The 22,873-nt window shown below is 37.7% G+C and overlaps 1 protein-coding gene across 4 annotated transcripts in view; it reads left to right on the forward strand.

Annotated features, from left to right (window-relative positions):
- Positions 1-22,873, forward strand: part of Kifap3 (kinesin associated protein 3) — a 137,886-nt gene that overhangs the window by 15,818 nt on the left and 99,195 nt on the right. For 2 of the 4 annotated variants that reach the window (XM_075988446.1, XM_075988444.1), the window contains exons 5-8: positions 277-418; positions 7,253-7,352; positions 8,813-8,937; positions 11,493-11,591. In XM_075988446.1, the coding sequence (XP_075844561.1) occupies positions 277-418; positions 7,253-7,352; positions 8,813-8,937; positions 11,493-11,591 (466 nt within the window). Of the gene's footprint in view, positions 1-276; positions 419-7,252; positions 7,353-8,812; positions 8,943-11,492; positions 11,592-22,873 lie in introns of all 4 variants that reach the window. The other 2 variants (XM_075988445.1, XM_075988443.1) reach the window with 1 other exon arrangement.

Below are 22,873 nucleotides of genomic sequence, written 5' to 3' on the forward strand. Positions count from 1 at the left end.
TTTAAAATATTTAATCTATTATAGTAGTTGCAAATAACTTTGTATTACATTTAAAATACATTAAGAGACAAATTTTAGATATGTTCCATTTTATTGTGCTTATAATTTAATATTATCATTCTACTACACAAAGACCTAAAATTTCCATCCACAAAAGAGGCTATTATCCATTTTTTGGAAATTGTTTGTAAGTAATGTATCCGTCACAAATATCATCATCGATCTGACAGCGATTCTGCCTATCAGAGCTGCTGAGTGCTTCCTGCTATGTTTCAGATTGATGAAGTGGCCAACATTAATGACATGGATGAGTACATTGAGCTGTTGTATGAAGATATTCCAGACAAGGTTCGGGGTTCTGCCTTGATCCTACAGCTGGCTCGAAATCCTGATAACTTGGAAGAACTACTATTAAATGGTAATTTCTTTTCCTAAATATTGAACATAGAAAATTATGGAAAGCAAACCTACCCTCAAAGTTTGTACTCAGATCTTAAATATTTTATGTATACAAAATGCACATATACTTGTTTTCATGTCTTAAATATTTATATTCTGGTTTCTTTTTTCTTGTATATATTAGGAATATTTTAAATCTGTTATCTTCCTCTCCTTCTCTCTTTTAATGGTAGGTCTATGTATTCACTCTTTTGTTTTCACACTGTTTGTGGTTTTGCATCTCAAGAGTTTGTTAGAATTAGCATATGACTAGACCACCATGTGTTCTTTTTCCATTCAGTTTATTGGTGGCTTTAGTCTGTTTAACACTGATGTAACACTCATAAAGTAGGTTTGGTTATTTTGTATTTGCTATGAATGATGAAACTTTGAACATATATATTTGTAAATTATGAAAAATGTTATGATTCTTAACTCTTTTTACTCTTCTATTTCTGTTTTCTTCTGCTATTGTTTCCTTCTATACTAGATGTTTTTTAGTCTATCATTTTAAGCTAATTTTCTATTATTATGTTTACCTGAGTTATTATCTTAGTGATTTCCCAACATTACAATTGACAGTTTCAAACAATCTTGTTCAAATTACAACTAATTTAATTTTAACAGTATACAGAAATTTGTTCCAATATACACTTTTGCTCTTTTCCCTCCTCACTCCTTTGTGCTGTAATAATACTGATTTATTTCTTGCATATGTATATGTGTGGTATATACACATCTGTATGCATGTTTACAAGTGTATGAGTATACTTGTTTATAGAAGTATATACATTCTCATATGTGTGTGTAGAAGAGGCCCAGCGCTGATATCAAGAGTCTTACTCAATCATTGGCTGCCTTATTGTCTCTTAGTTGAACCCAGAGCATGAGGATATGGCTGGTCTAGCTAGTTAGCTTGCTCCAGTAATTCACCTTCAGAGCTCTGGAGTTACAGGCAGGTGGCTGAGGGCCCCTGTAAAGTGTCAGTTCAGGCAGTGATCCGCGAAGATGGGAAAATGAAAACTCAGTTCAGATTGCCTTCATCAACCTGGATCAAACCTGGGAAGTCTAATGCCAGGAGGTTCATATTTAAAACACAGTACAGTTTGGGTAAAAGTTTCCAGGCAACAGTTATTCCCATTCCAGGTGCACAATAAAGCTTAAGGTATGGCTTCATAGAAACTCCTTTACAAAGTACATGTGGCCATAAGAATGGTTTCTGTAACTACAAGGTCTAGAATTTAGTGTGGTCTCTGTCCAAGATGTCATAGAGAAGTACATGTGACATCTCCCCCAAGGATGGGTTCCAATAACTGAGAGCTAAAGATCTAGGGAGGGAAGAGTCTGGTATAAACATTCGGCATGAGGTCTGCCTCTATACCACAATATGGGTGAGGTCTGCCTCTCAAATAGCAGAAAGGTCACCTGGTCATTAACAATATTCATTCCCGGCCTTCTGGGTGAAAAACAGGTAATTTCTCCTTTGAGGAGAGGCCCTGCATGTTTAGCATCATTGGTTTCACGGTGCTCTGTGGGCACAAGAAGCTTCGTACCCCCAACAGGTGACAGAAATTCTCTTGCACTTTTATGTGTCATTCCTATCCGCATGTTTCCATGATTTCTGAGGTAAACCTGTTTACCATCTTATTGATGGTAAACACACAGCATTGCTTTTCACGCTTTGGTTCTCTTAGCCTTTTTGCAAGGCTGACCATGACTGTGACATGTTTAAGTGTTGATATCATTCAGTGTGGTATATTTGGTGTGTTTACCTTTTTGGTCTTCAGCAAACAGGAAATTTTTAGCTATTTTCTCATTAAATGTTCAGTTTGAAACTGTATATGCTTCTGGGACCTGCATCATGGATGTTTCTGTGCTTTATTCTCCTCCAGATTTCTTTGAGGACCTGTTCATTTTGACTTCCTCTTTTTTTCTTCAGACTGACCAATCTAAAATGCTTATATTAACTTTTCCTATGTCACGCCTGTTGCTTAGATTCCCAGTAAATTTTAACTTTAGCTTTTGTAAAGTACATATTTCTTATTTTTGCCTTTTTTTTAATAATTTGTGGTCTCGTTGATAAAATGTCATCCCTGTTCACTCATGTAACTAACTGCCTTTAAATCTATAGAAATGGTTTACTTTAATCTTTAAATGTTATTTATTTCTGTATATGTGTCTGTGCATTTGAATGTGTGTAGCTGTGTACGTGTGTATTTGGAGACCAGAAGAGGGCATCGGGTGTATGCCTCTATCATTTTCTACCTATTCTTTGAGGCAAAGTCTCTACCTAAATCTGGGACACAGGTTTTCACAACTGGGCTAGATTCCAGCAAACCTCAGGGGTGCTCCTGTTTTCACCTCCATGGAGCTGTATTAAAGGTGTGAGAGAAGCATGGTGACTTGCTTGGGAAATCTGAGCTGTGGTCCTCATGATTGCACAACAAGTACTCTTAACTGCCAGCCTATCTTTCCGGTCCCTCCTTTTTCTGAATGTAATAATAGCTGATTTAAACTCTTTGTCTTATAATAAGCTCAGTATCTACTTTTTCATGGACAATCTATTGATTTTATTACCTGAGTATAGGTCACAGGTTCTATTTCTTTCTCTGGTGAGTTGGTTTTGTTGAAACAATATATGGTAACTCTGGAAATCAATCATGCTACCCCATGGCTTTTTATTAATGCCATTTGTTTGTTAGCCAAGTTTTGTGGATTAATTCTACAAATTTGATATCCTTTTAGAAGCAGTGCAATTTCTACTCAGTTGGTTTATTGGACAATTTCCTTAATTGCTTGATGATAATATCTCCCACCCTTACTGAAGACCTCTATGTATGTTAGGGTGTGTCCTAAGTGTTGAGGCACTTCACATTTAAGACTCTGCTTTTCTTCTTAGACAGTTTCAAAATTCAGCCAGAACTGATAGATTGGGGTCTTTCTGTGATAGGCCTACAACTGTGTACCTGTCTGTGACTTTCTAGATTTAACAAAAGTACATCTGACCCCTTTAAAGCTCCTGAAAATACCTGATTTTAGCTTTTGTTTAAAAAATGTCAATAACCTTTTGTTAATCTTGCTAACAAACTGTTAAGTCTATCTCAGGCTTGTGATGCTGCCACAGTGCTTTTCTCTAACAGCATAAGGCTGTTTAAGGCACAGCAAGCTCCAAGTCAAACAAATGACAACTGAATGTTCCCTGCACCCCAAGAACCCAGCTTTCCACAAGCTTCTTCTGGTATGGGGTATGAGGGAAGCTTCAAACTCTGCTCTCCTCAGCTCCTGCCAGTCCACCACAGTGGGACAAGGCAAAAAAGGATTAAGGCAGTTCAATTGTCATAGGGCTCGCTGTTCTTATCAAAGTTTAACTGTTTTTCTTCAGTAAATACTTTGTGAATTAACTAAAGGTAATTTTCCATTTTTAAATAAAAGTGAAATAGTGTTTCACTATATAGCTCAGGCTACCCTCAAATTCATGTCTTCATGCCTCAGTCTCCCAACAGGCTAGTAGCATATGCAATATATAGCTTATATAGCAATATGGCAAATAGCAGTTTTGAAAAGTTTTTTTTTTACCTGTTTGCTTATTCTTATATGGAAGAGTGAATTGCTTGAGGTTTTTAGTCTGCTGCCCTACAAGTTACTTGCCCCAGAATTCATTTTTGATTAAATAATGGTATAGCGGTATAAACTAAGGTTACTTTATGTTATGTAATCCTCCATTCCCATGTAGTTAGTGATCAGAACATGACCTAACTCAGGTATCCAGATTCCTTTTGTTATTGTTCCTGTGTGCCTGCTGTTTCTTCATGGAACAGATGCTGTTTCTTCCAGAGGCTTACTCCTCACCATACATTTCCCACATGGCAATGGGTATGCTATATCTTCTTTCTGTTCCATTGGTCTGGTTCATGAGTATTGATGAAATTTTCTGTCCTGCCAGCCACCTCCCAAACAACCATACAGAGACTTGTTATTAATTATAAATGCTTGGTCAATAGTTTAGCCTTGTTACTAACTAGCTCTTACAACTTAAATTAATTCATATTTCTCATCTGTGATCTACCACATGGCTCGGTACATTTTTTCAGCATGGCTTGTTCATCTTGCGATGACTTGCCCTTCTTCATCCCAGTGCTCTCTCCCTGTCTGTAAGTCCTGCCTTTTTCCTGCCTAGCAATTGCCATTTAGCTCTCCGTTAAACCAATGAGAACAACACATCTTCACAGTGTACAAAAAGATTGTTCCACAACAGATAAGGGCCGAACCAATATAACACTGTTGGTTATTGTTCTGTAGTTTTATTTGCGGTGCATGAAATTGAACCCAAGACCTTTTACCTGTTAAGGGCAGGCTGTCACTAGAGCTGGTTCCCCAGGCTGTGTTTATTTGTCAAGTCTCTTTAGTTTAGGTGGACTTAATTTTTCTTCTTTCCTTTTTTTTTTTTTGAGGGGGTAGGAGTTGGGAATGGGAGGTAGATTTTTGTTTGGAGACAGGGTCTGGTGTAGCACAGGTTTGTCTTGAATGCACATGTGGCTAAGGCTGGCCTTTAACTCTTGATCTTCTGGCTTCACTTTCTAGTATGTAGTTTAATTTACCTGTAAGATAAATGATCCAATTTGACTTTCTTTTTTCTTCAGAATTCACTTTGCTGGTCTTGTACTGAAATTATGTTCAAATTCGTGCCCTTTTACAATAGTCTGCTGTGGCACACTTGAGAAATACTCTTTCCTCTGGCTTGTGTTAATTAAAAGCTTTTAGGATTTGGTAGATAGAAAAAGTGAAGCCAGATTTCCTACTAAGTAGGACTTTTGAACCATTGAGTATGAACCGCCCTTCTGCTTATGTGATTTTTCAATAGCTTCGAGCAAAGCTTGCATTAGTCCAATGACTTACAGGGATTGTGAAAATCTATTGGCAGATTTTTAAATTGCTAAAAAATTCATTACTAAATTGATTAATACTAATATAGCCAATTCTTATTTTATAATCTGAATAACCAGGATTATATATATCAAAAAGATCCTTAATTTTCATTAATGACAGTGGAATTATAATTTCTATGTTTTAACATGTGGAAGGACACTTTAAAAATAATCCCACACTAGCTCAGAATTGAGAAATAGATGGTTATTTATTTAGGGGTAAACTCACAAATCAGAATTCTCTGCTTGAAAGGAGAACGTTAACTGAATCCAGCAACCAGAAAAAGAGCAGACACATGCTCTGCATCCGCTTATATAGTGTAAGAGGCCACGCCCCAGTGGGCGGGTAACCACTGGCTGCAAGACTTTCTACAGCATTAACAGATATTTTAACCTTTTTTAAAAATTGGGCGGGAGATAGCTCAGTGAAAAAAGTGGTTTCCATGCAGGTGTGAGAACCTGTGTGTTCTCAGCCCCACATGAATTGTTTGTGGGAATGGCATTCCACTTAAAATCCTAATGCTGATATATGATTCCCACAGCCAGTTGGCTAGCCAGAATAGACATCTGCAAAGCTCTGGAGTCAGCTGAGAGACTATGCCTCAAGGAAAGGTGGCAAACAACTGAGGAAGACTCTGCTGTCAGCCTCTAGCCTTTAAATGGATGTGTGCTCACACATGTGTAAACACACAAGTACCACAGATACATACTTATGCAAAAAATAGTCTTACAATAACTCATTTAAAACTGACCTCATATTTCCTTAATATCTCCAAGTATTAATTAATTATTTATTCTAGCAGAAATACTTATGTACTTCCAAGAAGTTATTATCTGAAACTTCTATTTTGTTATTTATGTCTGTTGGTATGTAATATATGTAAATGTTACTTTTCTTCACGTAAGTTTTATTTTTTTTTTACCTTAATGAAGCTAAGATGGCTAAACTGCTCATTTATATCCTAGGTATCTTCTAGTCTTTGTCCTAATAGAGTAAATCAAATGTTAAAAAAGAAAACAAAAAACCGGGCAGTGGTGGTTCACACCTTTAATGCCAGTGCTTGTGAGGCAGAGACAGAGGCAGGTGGATCTCTGTGAGTTTGAGGTCAGCCTGGTCTACAAATTAAGTTCCAGGACAGCCAGGGCTACAAATTAAGTTCCAGGAATTATTAGAGAAACCCTGTCTCAATAAATAAAAATAAAAAAAGGAAAGGGAAGAAAGGGAGGGAGGGAGAGAGAGAGAAACAAAGGTAGCACAGCAGTAGTAGGATTCCAAGCAGAAAGTCGGGAAGCAGACAGTCGGGAAGCAGACAGTCGGGAAGCAGGCAGTCAGGAAGCAGACAGGCGGGAAGCAGGCAGTCGGGAAGCAGGCAGTCGGGAAGCAGGCAGTCGGGAAGCAGACAGGCGGGAAGCAGGCAGTCGGGAAGCAGACAGGCGGGAAGCAGGCAGTCGGGAAGCAGGCAGTCGGGAAGCAGGCAGTCGGGAAGCAGACAGGAAGCAGGCAGTCGGGAAGCAGACAGGCGGGAAGCAGGCAGTCGGGAAGCAGGCAGTCGGGAAGCAGACAGGCGGGAAGCAGTCAGTCGGGAAGCAGTCAGGAAGCAGGCAGTCGGGAAGCAGTCAGGAAGCAGGCAGCCTTTGATGATCTGCTGTCACATTTATCTAAATCACATTCAATTTCTTTACTGCACACACTTGTATGTCAAGAGATTTGAATGAAAGTTTTATTATACTTCTAAATTAGCTTTCTGTATTGGAAAGAAACATCCTACTTCTTTGTCCCAGTTCCATCTTGGCTTTGTTACTTATTCATAAGCAGACATTTAAAACCAGCCTCCCTTTATATCAAAGCCGAGATAAATGATCATATCCGTATGTCTCCTTTTCTGTAGAAACTGCCCTTGGTGCGCTAGCAAGAGTCCTGAGAGAAGACTGGAAACAAAGTGTTGAGTTAGCTACAAACATTATTTATATCTTCTTTTGTTTCTCTAGGTAAGTATAAAGATTCTAAAAGGACTAATTGATCTCTGTTGCTGCCTGCCTGTACCAGTGTGCAGCCCATTGGTTCTCTCAGTCTTTGTGTATTTGTCCATGCTCTGCTTCTTACTGCTGTCCTTTTACTCTATTATTTTACTCTACAACTCCCTATACCTGCACACATGCACACACATGTTCATATACACCAATTTGGCATAATAGTTTGGAATGTGTTTACAATTCTGGAAGAAAATTATCTCAGTATGAATGTAATGCCTACCGTTTACTCACTGTGTACTCTTGGTTATTTTGCCTAATCACCCTGGGCCTTGGTTCCTGTGTAAAGTTTTCATTGTAATAGCCACATTCTTTTCTGGTAGTTTTTAGGATTAAATGATTAAGAAACTTAGGTTAAAAGCCTGGTACATAGTAAGTTCTCTTATACTTAGATATTCTTATGAACATGCAAATAATAGCATATTTATAATACACATACTTCTGTATCTCATTTTTTTACCAATTTAGTACATACTTAGGGGATACAGATTGATAGTTTGATTACATGTGACAATATATAAATGAACAAATCAGGGTGGTTGGTATTTCCAACTCTGTGAACACTTATCATTTCTTTGTGTTGTGCATGTTTGAACTCCTCTCTTGCAGTTCTTTCTAAAATATACTCTAAATTGTTGTGAACTGCAGTCACCCTACTGTGCTGTGCAATCAGAACTTACTCCTCCTGTGATCCAACTCCCCTTTATTCTCCCTAATTTTAACCCTTCCTAATCTCTAGAAGTCTCTAGTCTACTCTCTTTATATGAAGTCAACTCTTTCCTTCCAGATATCAGAACAAAGACATATGACAGTTACTTTTTTTGTTTGACTTATTTTAACATAATGTCCTCCCGTTCCATTGTGTCTAATAAATTATGAAATTTTATTCTTTTAATAGTTGAATATATTATATTTACATGTATATATTCTTAATTGAGGTATTATTGAGATTTTATGAAAATTTTCTAGCCAATTGGATTTTAATAATAAAGCAACATTGGCAAAGATATTTTCTTGAATAAATACTTAAATAAGTTAATTATTTAGCAATATATATACATATATATAACCTGATTGCTAATATATTACTAGTTTATTCTTTCTTATCAATTTTATACAACAAATAAAACCTTATTATAACATTAGTTTGTTAGACAATATTCCAAAACATATTATGAGACTGTCTTAGTACTTATTATTGTGATTAAGAATGAAAACTTGATTAATAATTATATTTAAAATGAGGATAGCATGTTAATACATATTTAAAATAATCTCATAATTTCAAAATTACTGTAGTGTATTCATTCATTGAAATGTGTGTCATACTTATGTTTTGTATAGTTTATGGCAGTTTGGGCCAAAACCAAATCTCCTATTTGAACTAGATGTATTCTTTTTAAATCTCTCCTTTGAAGCTTTTCTCATTTTCATGGACTCATCACACATTATAAAATTGGAGCCCTGTGTATGAATATCATTGATCATGAGTTAAAAAGACATGAGCTTTGGCAAGAAGAACTTTCTAAGAAGAAGAAAGCTGATATCCTTTAGGTGCCATTTTGACCTGCTGCCTATGCTTAGATGCTTTTGACGGATGTGGCGGGGCGGGGGTGTTCTTTCCGTTTTTAGTTCCTGTCATATTATTTGAAAATTATGTAAAATGTTCCAGAAGTAAAGATAGAGATTGGAATTATCAGAATAGTTACAGGCTGGCAGATGTTTTGTCTGTTCACATTTGACTGGTTATAAGGTAGAAGAGTGAAGTCAGCAGCAGTGCTAGATAAGTGGATGAGAGTCTCTGAATCACAGCACTATGGTATCACCGTGACCCGTGTGTCTGGTGAAGCATGGCTTCCCACGGCTTCCAAGTAACTTTGATGGGATGGATTAAATTTCTCGATAAACCTAATTTTTCCAGCAGTTCTACTTTTCTATGAAGTTCAGTTTTTCTGGTTAAGTGAAAAAATATTAGTGCAGATTTGAGAAATCTATAGAATGATAGAACCTATGAAAAGAACCTTGGAAATTCTGGTTTAATGTATTTTATGGTCTAGGAATTGTTTTTTAGGTTTCTTAACAAATGCTTTCACACACTTTTCATTAACAGTGTCATTGCCCATTGGCTTAAGGCATTTTGGGGTTGGAATTCCATTTACTTTAGTGTCCCTTTGCTTTTTGAGCTATAGTCTACATTCTGAAAATTTCTATCTCTTGATTTGTCTTTCATACTGAGTATAGTATAAGGATGCTGTATTTAAAATTACTGTAATCTCATTTGAAAATACTATAGTGTCTTTACAATTTAATTCTAACTCAAAGGTCCTCAACTGTTCATATGTGTCTTAACATGAAGTTTCACGTATCAGTGAGGTGCAGGCATGGCATTGTTTGAATACAATATTTATTTGTATTTATTGGAAATGAAAGCATTATTCCTATAAGAAAAAAATGAGGCAGAGAGGTAGATAGACTTAATCATAACAGGCTGAGGCTGCTTTATTGGAATAGCAAGGGGCCCCAGCTTTTGCACAGGATGAAAGCTGAGTGCTTTTAGAGGGGCTGGGGAACAGGTACATATACACACACACATAGATAGCTACTAGGAAGTTATGGTTATTTTTTGTGGTTTGAATGGGACCAGAGTGGGTTGTTTTCCATACCTGGGCATATTGTTTGTGTAGTTGGAGCTGAAGTCAGGTTGGAGCTAAGCCATTCTTTATGGCTAGGGGCTATTTCCCAATACCCTGACTCAATTCCCCATGGCCTAAGGCTATATAACCCAGTCCTGTCTGGCTAGAGTGTGGTGCATTTATTAAATCTCCATGTGAAACTCATGGGCCTTATTCTTTTTTTTTATTAATTTATTTATTTATTAAAGATTTCTGTCTCTTCCCCGCCACCGCCTCCCATTTCCCTCCCCCTCCCCCAATTAAGTCTCCCCCCAGCCCGAAAAGCAATCAGGGTTCCCTGTCCTGTGGGAAGTCCAAGGAACCCCCACCTCCATCCAGGTCTAGTAAGTTGAGCATCCAAACTGCCTAGGCTCCCACAAAGCCAGTGCGTGCAGTAGGATCAGAAACCCATTGCCATTGTTCTTGAGTTCTCAGTAGTCCTCATTGTCCGCTATGTTCAGAGAGTCCTGTTTTATCTTTAGAACAATCTCTCTCCCTCTCTCCCTCTCCCTCTTTCCTCCCTCCCCACTCTTTATTTTTTGGTGTTTTGAGATTGGATATCTTTGTATAAGCCTGGCCATCCTGGGACTCTCTCTGTAGACCAGGATGGCCTCAAACTCACAGGGATCTGTCTGCCTCTGCGTTGACTCCTGGGATTAAAGGCGTGCGCCACCACTGCCCGGCTTCTTGCTCTTCAAGTCTCTAACCTGAGCAAGTTTCTAAAAAGCTTCAAATTTAATCTACATATTTTAGGTGTCTGCCTAAATAGAGTCTTTTATTCTTAGCAACTGCATCAATTTCTCTAAAGTAAGTCATTTTTTTTTTTTTGATTTTTCGAGACAGGGTTTCTCCGTAGCTTTTGGTTCCTGTCCTGGAACTAGCTCTTGTAGACCAGGCTGGCCTCGAACTCACAGACATCCGCCTGCCTCTGCCTCCCGAGTGCTGGGATTAAAGGCGTGCACCACACTGCCTGGCTTAGTAAGTCATATTTTTAATGGGCTTAAGTGAGTTATAGACTTGGCAACTTTCATAAGATATTGGCTTGTATTACTGAGAATCCAAGTATTTGGTGAAGTTCAAACAGTTCATCCTTGTAAGACTTAAAGGCAATTATGGGTCCTTTAGCTAATATGTCTTATTATGCATAGTTCTGCAGTTAGGATTCTAGTTGAATTGTTGGATGAGAAATAAAGTTCTAGTCAGGCTTGATAGCACGCGTGTCTTTAATAGCAGCTTCCAAAGGCAGAGGTAGGTGGGTCTCTATTTGTTTGAAGCCATCTTAGTCTACATAGTAAGTTCTAGGTCTGTTAGAGTTACACAAGGAAACCCTGTCTCAATAAATAATAATTTGCAGATAAAACATAATAGCACTGTTCTCAGGAGGTTTTCTTCACTTCATGCTTGTGATCCTTAACTTGAGTTTTACTTGACGAAGACCTTGAAAATCAAACGTTGAGAAAGGATTATGATAAAACCTTTAAAAAGTACCAGGGACTTGTGGTAAAACAAGAACAGCTATTGAGAGGTATGAGCTCCTGAACACTTCTTGAGATCTGACACTAGAAAACTGGTACAAAATTTTAAAATATTTTTCACTTAATAAAGAATAAAGCCTGTTTCTAAGGGTTTGTTGAGTAATAAGAGACTTTAATATTATATAGTTTTGCTGTCAATTAAGATGCAAAGTCTTAAGGTTTAGTTAGAATGATATGGATCCTTTAAGTGAATATTCAAATCCTGGCTTAGAGTGAACTGTGGATTGTGGTTTATTTCATTGCTTATTTGATGAACTTTGTACATGGAAATGTTAGCACATGAATAAATTTTTATTCCCTGATAGTTCTTAAGTTTTCTTACTATACTGAATTTTTTAAGTTTTACTGTTGTTTTATTTGGTTTGGCAGTACTAGGAACCAAACCAAAGTCTGCACTGTTAAGCAGGCACATTACTAATGAACCATGTCTCCTCAGGCCTGTTTTAAAGATTTGAAGTTGAGTGGTTAAGTTCAGACTGTTGTAGAAAAAGCCACCTTGTCAATGTCAAATGTTTAAAGAGACTAGAACATAGTAACTTTACCTGGGTTAGAATGTCAGTCATGATAACATTAGATCTCTAAAAATAATTGTCTTGTTAGAATTTTAAAACTCTAAGCTGATTTTTTAACATGTAAAATAGTGAACTCTATTCCTAACCAAAATAGTTTCTTTAAGCAAATGTTTTATGTTCTGTTTAAACAGTTTTATTGAAAGATGATTAATAGGCAGTAAACTGTATACTATTAACATACACAATTTAGTAAATTTCAATGTATGAAAATAGTTACAGGACTGAGACCATATTCAAAGTAGACATGTCCATCATTCCCATAGCTTCCTTATATGTTTGTGTTTCTCCTTCATTTTTTCTTTCCTTTTGTTCTCTAGTAATTTTAGAGATATAAATGGAATTACACAGCTTCTTGCTTGGTCAGAATAAGGACATGTCCATGTTGTTGGATTTAGAGATATAAATGGAATCACACAGCTTCTTGTTTGGGCAGAATAAAGACATGTCCGTGTTGTTGGATTTATCAGGAATTTTTCCTTTTAGTTACTCATTATAATTCTCTGTATTCTCTTGTTTATGGTCATTTGGAATATTTCCAGTTATGGCGATTGCTATGCTCCTTTTAGTATCCTTATACGGGCAGATATCATCATGTTCTCCATCTATATCCATCCCTAGAGATGGCATAGTAAGCAAAGCTTAGCGTCATAGAAGACTGGTATTACAAAGAAATGGGCCCCTGCAGTCTCCTACCCAGTGCTCCAACCATTCGTGTAGAAAAGTCTCAAATTACTTTATTGAAAAAGACTGGTATAAGCTGGGTAGTGGTGGCACACTGCTTTAACCCTAGAACTGAGGAGCCAGCAGCAAGGACAAGCAGATGTCTTGAGTTGAAGCCAGCCTGGTCTACAGAGCAAATTCCAGGATGACCAGGGCTACACCTGTGTTTAAAAGCAAACATAGCTCCCCCAGCTCCTTCTGCAGGGCTGTCTTTCTTACACCCGAAACCCCCCCACCCCACAAGCCTGCGTTTTCTGCTAGGTCCTCTGCGCAGGAACAGTTTTCTGCTCCTACACTAAGGCGACCCACCCAGAGCGGTGAGTGCCTGCCTACCAGGCAGGCCTCAAGGACCCCCGAAAGGGAGCCCGGGCACCTTCAGCTTGTGCTCCAGGGGTGTCTGTGCACTCCTGGATCTCGTCCCACCTGCCCAGTTTCTTCCTTTTGTCCCCGGATCATCGGGCTACCAGGTGGCCCTGTTTAGGTGCTGAGGAGTTCCATCTGGACTGGACGGTTCCTGCTTCTACACTGAAGAGTTACAACCAGAGAGTCAGTCACAGCAAAGACTGGACCAAGACACCAGGTCTCTCCTGGCTCCATTTGAAGGAAGAGATGGGAAGGCGCCAAGGCAAGAATTCCTCCAACAACCTGAAAGGCAACATGACATCACCAGAATCCAGAGATCCCGAAATAAGAAGAATTGTACACCCTACTCTAGAAGAATTAGAAGAAATCGACTCAAAAGTGAATTATATGAAAATAATAGAAGACCTTAAACAGGAGGTGAAAAACTGCCATAAACAATTAGAGATCACAAACAAAAAGGTAGAGGAAATGAATAAAGCGCTCAAAGATACCCAAGAAAACCAAGAGAAACAAGAAAAAGCAATCAAACAGGTAAGGGAAGTGGTTCAAGACATGAAGAATGAAATGGAACTAATGAAGAAAACACAAACCGAGGGAAGGATGGAAATGGAAAATCTGGGTAAACGGACAGGAAATACAGAGACAAGTACTACCAACAGATTACAAGAGATAGAAGAAAGAATTTCAGACACTGAAGATAACATAGAGAAAATAAACACACTGATCAAAGAAAACAGCAAAGCCAACAAATTCTCATCACAAAACATTCAGGAAATCTGGGACACAATAAAAAGACCAAACCTAAGAATAATTGGGATAGAAGAAGGAGAAGAAGTACAGCTCAACGGTCCAGAAAATATATTTAATAAAATTATAGAAGAAAACTTTCCCAACCTAAAGAAGGATATTCCTTTGAAGGTTCAAGAAGCATACAGAACACCGAATAGACTGGACCAAAAAAAAAAAAACATCTCCTTGCCATATAATAATCAAAACACAAAACATACAGAATAAAGAAAGAATATTAAGAGCTGCAAAGGAAAAAGGCCAAGTTACTTATAAAGGTAAACCTATCAGACTTACACCTGATTTCTCTATGGAAACAATGAAAGCCAGAAGGTCCTGGATAGATGTACTGCAGAAACTAAGAGACCATGGATGCAAGCCCAGACTACTATACCCAGCCAAGCTTTCGTTCACTATAAATGGAGAAAACAAAATTTTCCAGGATAAAAACAAATTTAAACAATACGTAGCCACAAATCCAGCCTTACAGAAAGTAATAGAAGGAAAATCACAAACCAAGGAGTCCAACAATAACCGCAATAACTCAAACATCTAGAGACCCTTCACCAGCACAACTCAAAGAAAGGAAACACACAAACTCTACTACTAAAAAAGTGACCGGAATTAACAACCACTGGTCATTAATATCACTTAATGTCAATGGGCTCAACTCACCTATAAAAAGGCACAGGCTAAGAGATTGGATACGAAAACGGGATCCAACATTCTGCTGTTTACAAGAAACACACCTTAACCACAAAGACAGGCACCTACTCAGAGTAAAGGGCTAGGAAAAGGCTTATCAAGCAAATGGACCTAAGAAACAAGCAGGTGTGGCCATACTAATTTCTAACAAAGTTGACTTCAACTCATATCAATCAGAAGAGATGGAGAGGGGCATTTTATACGCATAACAGGAACAATTCATCAGGATGAAGTCTCAATCCTGAATATCTATGCCCCTAATATAAAAGCACTCATGAACGTAAAAGAAACATTATTAAAACTCAAGGCTGCCATCAAACCGCACACATTAATAGTAGGAGACTTCAACACTCCTCTCTCACCAATGGACAGGTCAATCAGACAGAAACCTAACAGAGAAATAAGAGAATTAATGGAGGTAATGAATCAAATGGATTTAACAGACATCTATAGAACATTCCACCCAAATAGGAAAGAATATACGTTCTTCTCTGCAGCTCATGGAACCTTCTCGAAAATTGATCACATTCTGGGTAACAAAGCAAACTAACACAGTTACAAAAAAATATTCATAACCTCCTGTGTCTTATCAGATCACCATGGATTAAAGTTAGAATTCAACAACAATGCTACCCCCAGAAAGCCTACAAACTCATGGAAACTGAACAGTCAACTACTGAACCACACCTGGATCAAGGAAGAAAGAAAGAAAGAAATTAAAAGTCTTCCTGGAATTCAATGAAAATAAAGAAACAACATACTCGAACTTATGGGACACTATGAAAGCAGTCCTGAGAGGAAAGTTCATAGTGCCCACTTAAAGAAAACAGAAAAAGCACACATTGGAGACTTCACAGCCCACCTGAAAGCTCTAGAAAAAAAAAGAAGCAGACTCACCTAGGAGGAGTAGAAGACTGGAAATAATCAAACTGAGGGCTGAAATCAACAAAATAGAAACACAGAAAACAATCCAAAGAATTGATGAAACAAAAAGCTGGTTCCTGGAGAAAATCAACAAGATTGATAAACCCCTATCCAAACTAATCAAATGGCAGAAAGAGAATATGCAAATTAATAGGATCAGAAATGAAAAGGGGGACATAACCACAGACACAGAGGAAATTCAGAGAATCGTTAGATCTTACTACAAAAGCCTGTATGCCACAAAACTGGAAAATGTAAAACAAATGGACACTTTTTTAGATAAATACCGTATACCAAAGTTAAACCAGGACCAGGTGAACAACCTAAATAGACCTGTTAGTCGCGAAGAATTAGAAGCTGTTATCAAAAACCTCCCTACCAAAAAAAGCCCAGGACCAGATGGTTTCAATGCGGAATTCTACCAGAACTTCCAAGAAGACCTAATACCTATACTTCTTAATGTATTTCACAATATAGAAACAGAAGAGTCATTGCCAAATTCCTTTTATGAAGCTACAGTCACTCTGATACCAAAACCACACAAAGACTCAACCAAGAAAGAGAATTACAGGCCAATCTCACTCGTGAATATCGACGCAAAAATCCTCAACAAAATACTGGCAAACTGTATCCAAGAACACATTAGGAAAATTATCCATTATGATCAAGTAGGCTTCATGCCAGAGATGCAGGGCTGGTTCAACATAAGAAAATCTATCAATGTAATCCATCATATAAATAAACTGAAAGAAAGAAAACCATATGATCATTTCATTAGATGCTGAAAAAGCATTTGACAAAATTCAACATCCCTTTATGATAAAAGTCTTGGAGAGATTAGGGATACAAGGGTCATACCTAAATATAATAAAAGCAATATACAGCAAGCCGACAGCTAACATCAAATTAAACGGAGAGAAACTCAAAGCCATCCTACTAAACTCAGGAACACGACAAGGCTGTCCACTCTCGCCATACCTCTTCAATATAGTGCTTGAAGTTCTAGCAATAGCAATAAGACAACATAATGGGATCAAGGGGATTCGAATTGGAAAGGAAGAAGTTAAACTTTCGTTATTTGCAGATGATATGATAGTCTACATAAGCGACCCCCAAAACTCCACCAAAGAACTTTTACAGCTGATAAACAGCTTTAGTAATGTGGCAGGATACAAGATCAACTCCAAAAAATCAGTTGCCCTCTTATACACAAAGGATATGGAAGCAGAGAGGGAATTCAGAGAAGCTTCACCTTTCACGATAGCCACAAACAGCATAAAATATCTTGGGGTAACTCTAACCAAGGAAGTAAAAGATCTATTTGACAAGAACTTTAAGGCATTGAAGAAAGAAATTGAAGAGGATACCAGAAAATGGAAGGACCTCCCCTGCTCTTGGATTGGGAGGATCAACATAGTAAAAATGGCATTTCTACCAAAGGCAATTTATAGATTCAATGCAATCCCCATCAAGGTCCCATCAAAATTCTTCACAGATCTTGAGAGGACAATAATCAACTTTATATGGAAAAACAAAAAACCCAGGATAGCCAAAACAATCCTATACAATAAAGGATCTTCTGGAGACATTACCATCCCTGACTTCAAACTCTATTACAGAGCTACAGTAATGAAAACAGTGTGGTACTGGCATAAAAACAGAGAAGTCGACCAATGGAATCGTATAGAAGACCCGGATTTTAACCCACAAATCTATGAACACCTCATTTTCGATAAAGGAGCTAAAAGTATACAATGGAAGAAAGAAAGCATCTTTAACAAATGGTGCTGGCACAACTGGATGTCAACCTGTAGAAGAATAAAAATAGACCCATATCTATCACCATGCACAAAATTCAAGTCCAAATGGATTAAAGACCTCAATATCAGTCTGAACACACTGAACCTGATAGAAGAGAAAGTGGGAAATACCCTACAACAGATGGGCACAGGAGATTGCTTCCTATGTATAACCCCAGCAGCACAGACATTAAGGGCAACATTGAATAAATGGGACCTACTTAAACTGAGAAGCTTCTGTAAAGCAAAGGACACTGTCACTAAGACAAAAAGGCAACCTACTGACTGGGAGAAGATCTTTACCAACCCCGCAAGAGACAAAGGTCTGATCTCCAAAATATATAGAGAACTCAAGAAACTAGACTTTAAAATGCTAATTAACCCAATTAAAAAGTGGAGCACTGAACTGAACAGAGAATTCTCAACAGAAGAAGTTCAAATGGCTAAAAGACACTTAAGGTCATGCTCAACCTCCTAAGCAATCAGGGAGATGCAAATCAAAACCACTTTGAGATATCATCTTACACCTGTCAGAATGGCTTAAATCAAAAACACCAATGATAGCCTTTGCTGGAGAGGCTGTGGAGGAAGGGGTACACTCATCCATTGCTGGTGGGAATGCAATCTTGTGCAACCACTTTGGAAATCAGTGTTTCGGTTTCTCAGGAAATTCGGGATCAACCTACCCCTGGACCCAGCCATACCACTCTTGGGAATATACCCAAGAGATGCCCTATCATATGACAAAAGCATTTGTTCAACTATGTTCATAGCAGTATTATTTGTAATAGCCAGATCCTGGAAACAACCTAGATGTCCTTCAATGGAAGAATGGATGAAGAAAGTGTGGAATATATACACACTAGAGTACTACGCTGCGGTAAAAAACAATGACTTCTCGATTTTTGCATGCAAATGGATGGAAATAGAAAACACTATCCTGAGTGAGGTAAGCCAGACCCAAAAAGAGGAACATGGGATGTACTCACTCATAATTGGTTTCTAGTCATAAATAAAGGTCACGGAGTCTACAATTGGTGACCCTAAAGAAGCTAAATAAGAAGGTGAACCCAAGGAAAAACATATAGTTATTCTCTTGCCTATGGGAAGTAGACAAATTGCCAGGGAGGAAAGTGGGAACTTGGGGGTTGGGGTGGGTTGGGGGTAAGGGGAGATGGGGAGAGAAAAGTGAGAAGGGGAGGATGGGGGGAACTTGGGGAAACAGGATGATTGTGATAAAGGAAGGTTGGATAGGGGAGCACGGAAGCACAATTCTTAGTTAAGGGAGCCACCTTAGGGCTGGCAAGAGACTTGAACCTAGAGTGGCTCCCAGGAGCCCAAGGCGATGTCCCCAGTTAGTTCCTTGGGCAGATGAGGATAGGGAACCTGAAACGACCCTATCCTATAGCAATACTGACGAATATCTTGCATATCACCATAGAACCTTCATCTGGTGATGGATGGAGATAGAGACAGAGGCCCACACTGGAGCACCGGACTGAGCTCCCAAGGTCCCAATGAGGAGCAGAAGGGGGGAAAAGAGGAGCAAGGAAGTCAGGACCACGAGGGGTGCACCCACCCACTGAAATAGTGGGGCTGATCTATTGGGAGCTCACCAAGGCCAGCTGGACTATGACTGAAAAAGCATGGGATAAAACCGGACTCTCTGAACATGGCAAACAATGAGGGCTGATGAGAAGCCAAGGACAATGGCATGGGGTTTTGATCCTACTTCATGTTCTGGCTTTGTGGGAGCCTAGCCAGTTTGGATGTTTACCTTCCTAGACATGGACGGAGGGGGGAGGACCTTGGACTTTCCACAGGGCAGGGAACCCTGACTGCTCTTTGGACTGGAGAGGGAGGGGGAGAGGAGTAGGGGGAGGGGGAGAAGAGTGGGAGGAGGGGGAGGGAAATGGGAGGCTGGGAGGAGGGGGAAACTTTTTTTTTCCTTTTCTCAATAAAAAAATATATAAAAAAGTACCATAAGACATAATTTTATGATATTTCTTAGAAAATTTAACAATATTTGATGGACTTTTTAATAAGAGCTGCTGATTTTTTTAAAAAATACCTTTTGTCTTGTAATTTTATGTAATTTTTAAATGTCTTCATAGTGTGATTGTCTAATACTTCAAATGCAGCATACAAGCTCAGAGAAGTTTGTCATTAATAAATATAGGTGGATATTTACAGGATGCTGAAGTCTATTTCAATAACCCATTTGAATTTTATAATTTTTATCAGGTAGAATTAGAGTACAGTTATTTTCAACTTGTGTGTGGTAGCAGACATTTTATGTCAGAGTACTTGTTATTACAACAATAATTCTAAATACATTTTATGTTATCTTCATTGTTATTACTTCAATTAACACTTCTATCTCTAACCCAATTATTTGGGTAAGAATATTTTAGTTGAACTAATATGGATTAATCCATTATTCCTTTTTAAACCAGCATAAATAGAGTGGTTAATATATCTATTTTTTCTTTGTGGTATATGGCTAAAACTAGACTGTTGTCATAATTCTTGACTCTTATGAAGCCATTCATCAATCAGTCCCCCTGAAGTGATTCATTACTTCCTGCAAAGAAACTCCTTAAGTCTCTCTATGCTTTAGGAATGTTAAAACTTAGGACAGTCTTTCTCAACTTGTGGGTCTCTGTCCCTTTGGTGGTCACAGGGGTCAACTAAGACCATCAGAAAACACAGATATTTTCACTGCAGTTCTTAACAGTAGCAGACTTACAATTATGAGAATTTTACTATTATCAGAATTTTACTATTTCCTTTAGGAAACGATCAAAATCTCTGATGTTTCTTTTCTTTTATTATTTAAAACATTAAATTAGCAGAAAAAAAAAATTAGCAGAACAGGACATTAGATATGGATGTAATCACAGAATTTTTTGGACCAAGTCTCTTTTTGTAGGTTTTCTTTTCCATTCATCTCCTGATATACCTGTAAGCCCTATTCTCATATGTAATATCCCCTAGTCAGTAAAATGTTACTTTTTCAATGCTAAGCCTAAAGATATTTATGAAAGACATTAATGTATTCAAAGAATTGCCAAAAGAATATTTTCAAGAGAATATATTTCTAAGATTTTCAAATGCCATAGTTTGAAAAAAAAAAAGCACAGAGGTGCTTGCTAAACTTTGGAATGTTTCAAATTCTTGGCCATGTTTCTGAACCATTCATATCCCTTCTAGCAAATAATGTGCTGCTTTTATGAAACTTGCAAAGGATGAAGTATCTTCCTCTATCAAATTGTTCATAATTTCTCTCAGTCATAGGAACTATTTTTGAGTACATAATGTTTACATTATTCAACAGTTTTACAGAAGAAATAAGCTGTGCAGTGTTGCAATGTCTAAAACTTAACAGGGCATATCAAACACTTTTAGGACTCTTTACCAAAATGATAAAATATCATTTCTCTGTAAGTATGACGATTATTAAACTTCTACTATCATAAAGAAAAAAAAAAGCAAACATAAACACGGGGAAAAAAGAGAGAGGAAAGGAAAGACGGAAGAAAAAAAAGACTGACATGATTCAATCTTATTAATTTTAGTTAACTTATAATGTATTATAGTTTTGATTTTAATTTACCTGCCCATTATTTAGGTCAAGAGTCTCTTCATATAATGATCTCTATATCTTTTGTTGAAATATCCTTTCATGTCTTTTGTTCAGTCCTTAGTGGGATTGTTCTCTATGCATATATGTATATGCATTATATGTATGTGTGTGTGTGTGATTATATGATCTGTTTTATACAAGCCTTTATAAAATACATGATTTACAAAGACTTTCAGTCTGTGGTTATAGCTTTTTACTCACTAAATTATGTCTTTTGAAAATCGGCATTTCTAATTTTTGTGAGTTATAATTTGTTTAGTCTTTTTATGGATCATGTTTTTTGACATTGCATCTAAAACATTGTACCTAACTGGAGTGTACAATGATTTTCAGCTATGTTTTGTTCTAGAAGTTCTATCACTTCAGCGTTTGCAATTAAGTCAGTGATGCATTTTGAATACATTTGAATGAATCAGCTCTTTGTTTGTTTTGCTTATGAATGTGTTGCTATTCCTGCACCTGTTTGTTTCTAAGACTACTTGCACATAGATGTGCATGTCTGCTTGGCACCCTGTCCTCTTCTGTCCATCACTTTTGTGTAGTTTATTGCTGGTAGCACAGTGCTCTGATTATAGAAAAGTTTTTACATAACTTTGTTTTAAGTATAAAGCAGAAAAAAAGACATATTCAATGCGGTCACATGGGGAAGAGGAGCAAAGAGCTAGGGAGAACCAATCAAGTATTTTTTTGGTATTCTGAAGTAAAATCAATATCTAAACAGAGGGTCAAAAATTTGCACATCTAAGCATTCCTGGTCAGGGTGGGGTCCATCCCACTACTGACCTATCCTTGTCTGGGCTTCAGTCTTACCCTGTACGGTGATCTGAGAAGTCCTTAGAACTGTGTAGAATAAGTCCCTTTTTCAGAAACAAGGTCCCCCTCTGGCTGTAACCTTTTCCTTCTTTCAGCATAGATTCCTGAGCAAATTCCCATTTCTTTGGGGTTCACTGTTCAGCAGACTGCTTCTATCTCTTTAGAACATCATCATTCCTGTCAGACTTCTGATATTTCCCCACTTCATGTTTTAGCTCCTTAATCTTGAGGGGAACATAAACATGTCTGAAACAAATATGCAGATGCAGCTAGGGACTGAGGTTAGAGTGGTTTTCATTAGTACCAGGTAACCATGTGTAAGAGCCATTTTTCATAACCTCAGACTTTTAGTTATTTTTGGAAGGTTGGCACAAGCAATTCCATCTTGTTGGTTTGAGAAAGGGTCTTATCATAAATCCTAGGCTGGCCTCAAAATTATGATCCTTTTGTTTGAGTTTTCCTGAGGTGGGTTCCATGCCCACTAGGACTATTTCAGTTCTGATGGTCTCCCTAACACTATTCTCTCAGTACTTTCTGAAGACATTGTTGATTAACCGTCTGATGCTTTGTTCTCCATTGTTCCACAATGCTAGGGAAAGACTGATCCTGGTTGGTCTGATTTGGACCCACACTGGGGAAAGATGTCAAGGAGTTAGTGCCAATAAGCCCTTTAGGCCCAATTTAAGCAATGAAATATAGAAGATATGGCTCTTAAGACAGGTTTATCTGAAGTTCATTCTTCTTTTCCTGTAGGAAATGTCATAGCATTTCAGAAATGTTTAGGCTCCCTTGTCAGATGCTGTAGTCCTGTAGAATGTTAACAGTTTACTTCTAAGACTTTATAGATACACAACTATAAGATAATACACACTGGTTAGCTAGAAGGCTTTACAAAGAACACAGCAATAAAAAATAAAACTATTTTGAAAAATAAGAATTTGGAT

This window comes from Microtus pennsylvanicus, chromosome 10 (genome assembly GCF_037038515.1).
Source record: "Microtus pennsylvanicus isolate mMicPen1 chromosome 10, mMicPen1.hap1, whole genome shotgun sequence".
In the NCBI taxonomy this organism is placed as follows: domain Eukaryota; kingdom Metazoa; phylum Chordata; class Mammalia; order Rodentia; family Cricetidae; genus Microtus; species Microtus pennsylvanicus.